The sequence below is a fragment of the Phaethon lepturus genome, unplaced genomic scaffold (genome assembly GCF_000687285.1).
Source record: "Phaethon lepturus isolate BGI_N335 unplaced genomic scaffold, ASM68728v1 scaffold25255, whole genome shotgun sequence".
In the NCBI taxonomy this organism is placed as follows: Eukaryota; Metazoa; Chordata; class Aves; order Phaethontiformes; family Phaethontidae; genus Phaethon; species Phaethon lepturus.
Window position 1 is genome coordinate 1 of NW_010541580.1, and position 5,989 is coordinate 5,989.

The 5,989-nt window shown below is 59.7% G+C and overlaps 1 protein-coding gene across 1 annotated transcript; it reads right to left on the bottom strand.

Annotated features, from left to right (window-relative positions):
- Nucleotides 1-485: 485 nt before the first annotated feature.
- Nucleotides 486-5,130, bottom strand: MCOLN1 (mucolipin 1; the record flags this gene model as incomplete). Its single annotated transcript, XM_010287785.1, has 12 exons — nucleotides 486-522; nucleotides 982-1,112; nucleotides 1,235-1,441; nucleotides 1,731-1,853; nucleotides 2,107-2,208; nucleotides 2,660-2,809; nucleotides 3,031-3,137; nucleotides 3,267-3,366; nucleotides 3,489-3,585; nucleotides 4,350-4,437; nucleotides 4,615-4,774; nucleotides 4,871-5,130. Coding segments are annotated over 12 exons (1,562 nt in total), but the record flags the coding sequence as incomplete, so codon positions are not given.
- Nucleotides 5,131-5,989: the final 859 nt, after the last annotated feature.

Here is a 5,989-nt window from a genome sequence, read left to right on the forward strand (position 1 = left end):
CTGCAGGGCTTGGGGACAAGTCTCTGATGCTGCCACAGGGCAGCTGGGCTTGGCGATGAGGCCTGGGCTGAGTCCCCGACACGGCCAAGGGACATGGGGATGTGTCCCTGACACAGCCAAGGGGTTGCAGGGCTCCAGGCTGAGCCCCCAAAACAAGTCCGAAGGGTCACAGGGCTCCAGGCTGCCCCCAAAAACATGTCCGAGGGGTGGCAGGGCTCCACGTTGAGCCCCCGAGGGGCTGCCTGGCTCCAGTTCAGGATTGGGAGCATCAAGGCCAAGGTCCGTCAAGAAAAATAACGGGGCCACAAGTGTCCGTCTTGCATCCCCCAGGTGCAGGGGATGCGGGTGCCGTCTCTCCCCGCTCCTTTGGGGCCCCGAGCCAGTAAAAGCAGATGATAAAATAAGTTAAAAGTGCTCAGGGCCGGGGGGGAGCACGGGGCACCGCTCCTCCGTGTGCCCGAGGGTCTGCGCCGAGGGGTCCTCCCTCAATTCACCAGCAGCGCGTTGTCCTGCAGAGGAGCCCTGCAGGGAGACAGCGCTGGCGGTAATGGGGGGAAAAGTGATGAATTTGGGGAAGATTACTTTGATTTTGAAAACAAGACTCAGTTGCAGCTAAAGGCAGACCACCCACAGCCCAGAAACAAGCCCGGTGGGAAGCGGGGAGCCATGAGGCAAGCGAGGGGGGGGGATGCGAGGAGCCCACATACCTCGGTTATACCCACGCGGAGGTGTCCCCATGGGCACAGAGCCGTTTTGGGGTGCTGGCAAGAGATTCACCAGCACGGAAAGGGGGTGGAAATCACGATCTGCGTGGGATCAGCCACGTACAAGGAGCCAGCAGCAAATATAGCCATAAATCCTCCTCTCCCAGCACGCAGGAGGGAGCAGGACACACGTCGGGGGGGCCACAGAGCGCACCCAGCCCCGATCTACCAGCCAGAAGCTCCCCAGTGCCCCCCAACACCAGCACTGCCCGCTCACCGCTCGCAGCAGCAGAAGACGGAGCAGGACGAGGCGCTGTCGCGACGGTACTTGCCCGATTTGGGGCTGTCCTTGCACTGGGCGATGTAGGCGTGGAGCTGCGAGACGGGCGCTTCGCCCTCGCACTGGTGCTGCGGGGAAAGGGGACGGGGAAGTTGAATCCCTCTGGCGAGGGGGAACAGGATTCTTCCCCCACCCCCCACAAAAAAAAAAAGCCATGAAGCTTTGCTTAAACACCAGGATCTGGCCTCACCTTGATGGTCTCGTAAGAGCCGGTGATGAGGGCGATGAAGAGGCTGAGGACCATGTAGATGAAGAGGCTGATGAAGGTGTACAGGTAGATCTGGCTGAAGAGCCACACCAAGTAGCTGTTCTGTTGCATCTCAGCGAAGGTAACGAACATGTCATCCCCGTTGATGAGGGAGAAGAGGCACTCGGACACCATGGAAAGGGATCGGAACTGGGATGGGAGGTGACAAAGGGCTGGTAGTTGGCCCAGGCCACCGTGTCACCCCTTTCACTGCCGGGCTGGAAGCTCCCAAACAGGGACTGACCGCTCCCCGACACCCTACATGATGTCCCGATGCCGCCAACACCGCGAGGAGAGAGGCTGTGGCAAAGCGCTGCGCCGCATCTGACCCACACTGCCAAAACGGGGACCGTACCCGTACCAGTCTCCTCCCAAACCCAGGCAGGGGATCGCCTGGAAGTGGGTGAAGCCCACCCCAACCACCGACCCCAAATGGCACCTTGACGTGGTACGGGCCCAACACGATCCACCCGCAGAAGCAGTAGCCCAGATAGATGACTGCCACGCAGCAGCAGAAGCGGATGACATTGGGGAGGGCCACCCGTAGCGTGACGATGAGGATCTGGTGGAGGAAAACCAGTCGGGATTAATCTCAGTCTTCTGCCGAGGGTGGCAAGAGGGGACCCAACAGCGGTTAAAGGACCCCATGAGACCCCAAGGTCCCCAAGCAGAGGAGGACAGGGACCCTGGGGACACACAGCAGCCATAGGATGAGCCCGAGCCTGCCCAGGTGCTCAGGGCCAGGCTGGCACAGCCATTGCCAGCCCTGGACATTGTCCCCTCGGCTCCCGGGTCACCTCCCCGGTGTCACTCACATTGTACTTCTGGAAGAAGGTCAGGTAGCGAATGACCCCGACCCAGACCAGCAGCGTGGAGGTGCCCAGGAGGATGCTGCAGACATCGTAGCCGGCGAAGTTCTGCAGAGACAGAGGTGTCACAGGCCTGAGGCACAGCCAACGCTGTCCCTGAAGTCCCCAACGCCGTCCCCAAAGCCCTAACAGCCTTCTGCACTGGCCACAAGCCACGACACAGCAGCCAGACAGGACCTTGCCTGTCCCTTTGTTGCCACCTCTCTGTCCCAAAGGGAAAGGGGGACTCTGGGGTCCCACCTGGGCCAGGACCCCTCTATGAACCCCTCAGGAGCGATACCTGCTCCCTAACCACCGTCAGGGCTCTGATCACATCCAGAACAGCTTCACCGGGGCAGACAACGCGCTGCCAGCACCCACGAGAGGCTGTTTCATGGCCAAGCAGGAAGGTTTACCCCTGCCACACGGAAACGTCCCCACCCCAGAGCAGGGGGACACCCGTGCCAGCAGCCCCAGCACACCCAGGGTCTGCAAAGCGTCCGCTTCACTCCCTCCGTACCTTGGACTCGATGCCGATCTTCATGATGGTTCCCAGCACGGTGAGGACATCACTGATCACCAGGAGGATGTACCAGCCATTGAGGAATTCCATGCGGTCTGACAGGCACACGCTCTGGTTGTAATGGCGCCGGAAGAACCGGCTGAACTCCTGCGTGGGGAGGAAAAATGGGGTCTTTTACCCACTGCCCGGAAAGTTTTGCCCATCTCACAGCACCCACACCTTTGACTGAGCATTCCCGTGGGGAAAGGGCTTCCTCCGAAACCCGGCAGTGCCGAACAGCGTCCCGGTGGCAGCTCTGTCCGTCCACACCGGTTATGCCACGGAGGGTAGCTCCGGTTAGCGCTGCTTCCCCCCATCCCACCACTCACGTGCTGCAGCATCAGGCCTCGGATGATGGAACGAGCGCAGAGGATGAAGGAGAGTGAGCAGACGAGGATGACGACGACGTCAAAGAACAGCCTGAAGGAGTTATCACCTGCAAGAAGCACGGTGGCTGTTCTTAACGAGGGGGACAGCCACCCTGGAGCACCCTGAGCCCCCCACGCAGACCTTTGGCACCCATTGGTGACAGACACCACCTTTGTCATGCCCTCGCGGCTCCCACCTCGGCCGAAGACGCTGGGATCTTTGCACTCCTTGATGTCCGCTCGGTTGTCGAGGTGGATTTTCACCCGGCCGCTGTGCGCCTTGTTGTCGAACGTGATCTGGGGAGAAGAGGGACGGTTACCGCCCATGAAACCCTCCGGCAGCTCCTTGCTGCCGGGATGCTGCCTGTACCCTGTCCCTACGTGCCCACAAGGGATGCTGTCAACGCCAACGCACTCACGGTGATGGTGAAGGTGTAGCAGTCGGGGATCTCATTGTTGATGATGGTTTGGATGTTGATGGCTTTCAGCTTGAACTGGATGGTGACGTTGATGAGTCTGCGGGAGGGGACATTTGTTAATCCTCCTCCTCGGGCTTGTCCAGGGTGTCTCAGCCCACGTAGCCTGCCCCCCAAAACCCCAAAATCCAGCACCGAGAGTCAAACAACTGACAAAGAGGAGATAAACAACTTCCTTGGGAGGGTGTACAGCCGCAGGAGGGGTGTACAGCTTTCAAGGAGCAAACTGCTGCCAACCTGCGCCAGTGTCAGTGAATTTTGCTTTGAGGGGGAGGTTGGACCTTCTGAAAGAAACAGTTCCGCAAGCTACACCGCATCTCTCAGCGCCAGCATTGCCGGCGTCCCTCTGCCCAGCACCGGCAAAAAGATGGGGCCTGCCCATGCTGATAACATGCCCGCAAATGCAGGGCTTGGCCACTGGCCATAAAAACACCACCGAAAACCAATACAGAGTTTTGGGGAAGGGAAAACAACTCCCAATGCGGATGTTGCAGGACAGTTGCGGCGCCTCAGGGCCAGCTCTACGGCCGACGCTGATGGAGACAGGGCCGGAAAGCAGCTGCTTTGTTGTGCAACCTCACTGGTTTCACATCTCCCTCGGCACAAGGGTGAATTTATTTCTATCCCACGAGTGTTTTTTAAAACCAGCGGGGGCTTCTCCATCCCGGCAGCAGCTATTGGCATGAGGAAGCCCCCTCGTTTGGGGTCCCTGCTCCACCCTCACCCATACCCCGTGCCAATGGGATGTCCCCAGCACCCAAACGCTGGGACAGCCCAGATTGTGGGTAAGAGGTTGGCGATTACTTGTGAAATTTGAGGGTGAAGTTCTTGTAGCTGTGGTCCAGCTCTGGGGGAAGAGGCTGTGGGTCCTCGGGGTCCACTCCCAGGCAGTCTGCAGGGAGGGAGAAGCGCCTTCAGGGAAGCCCGAGGTCCCATGCAGACCCATGGACCCTCTCAAGCCCAGGACAAGGAGCAAAAAAACCCTCCTGTGATGGGCACGAACACCCCTCTGGGACCCATGGCAGCCACGGGAGAGGTGAACTCAGCCCCACGGTCCCCTAAAACCCACCTGTGACAATCTTGGGGTCGATGTTGAAGGTGTCGTTGGCCGGATCAATGCGCCCTTTGCGGTAGTACTGCTGGCACAGCATGAGAGCTGACTGGTTCCCTCTGCTCTCCCCCCGCACGTAGGCGTAGCGACCGATGGTCTCATTGGGAATGGCCAAGTACTAGAGAAGGAGATGCCCTCAGCAGCTGGATACGGCCCTGAGCCACCTCCATGCGTCTGAGCCACCTCCGTGTCCCCCTTGGCCTGTGGATCTCACCTTCTCCACGGCGTAAAACATGCGGTCGTAGAGGTCGTGTTGCGTGTAGACGGCGTAGGAGTCGTCCGCGCCGTCTACGTAGTCCTTCAGGAAGAGGTGCTTGAAGGCAATGGTGTTCTCCTCCTTGAACGTCACCACCATCTGGTTGCTGAGCCCAAAGAGGATGAGCTGAGGGACAAAGGAGACCACAATTAAATCCCTGTCCTGCCAGCTCCATAAATGGGCGACACGGCCCAAAATGCTGCCGTTCCACCCCAAAACTGGTCGCAGGAGGCAAGACACTATCACCCTATGCTTAGGTGGCCCTAAGAAGACAAGGACTAGCTAGCACGTCCCCAAGGTTGTCCCCATCTCCACTTGGTTGCCCCAAAACCTCTTCCTGCAGCAAAGCTCTCCCACCGCAGACGGAAGACGATCTCCTTGGGGACAATTGCGTGTCCCACCACACACAGGGGAGGACAATCTCCTTGGGGACATGCACATGTCCCACCACAGACAGGGAGAAGGACAATCCCTTGGGGACATGCATGTGCGTCCCCCTCACTGTCACCAAACACGCTGGGAACACGATGGCAGAGCAGACCCTGATCTTCCTTCTCTTCATCAGCGTTCTTCCCTGCCTGAGCAGAGCCACTAATTAACTTGTATTTATTAACACAAGACACCACTTGTTAGCGCTGCTCGTTGGCAGGGCGAGGGCACGGGTGGCTCCGGGTGACACCGCTCAAAGCCTCAGGGAGGAAAAGCACCCGGGACAACAGGGCGGCGCTGGGCAGGGTGCAGGCAGCCAGGCTGTGCTGAGCAGGCAGAAAAAGGGGGTGCCAAGGCCCTGGCACCCCGATTTCCCTCGCTGGGAGAGGGATGTCACACGCCGACTGTTTTCTCTGCGCCTTGTGACCGCAGCCCAGCAGCTCCCAGGGGATTTTCCGCCCCTGGGCTGGAGCCTGGCGCCGGTGCCACCCTGGGGCGGCATCCTTTCCGCCCCCTTTTTTGGGGGGCACCCTGGCATCACCCACTGCCTGAGACACGCCAGTGTGCAGCACCCAGACCCCAAGGACGTGCCAGCAGGGTAACCCCTCTCCCAGGGGACCTCTCCAGAGTCCCCCACTGTCCCCAAGC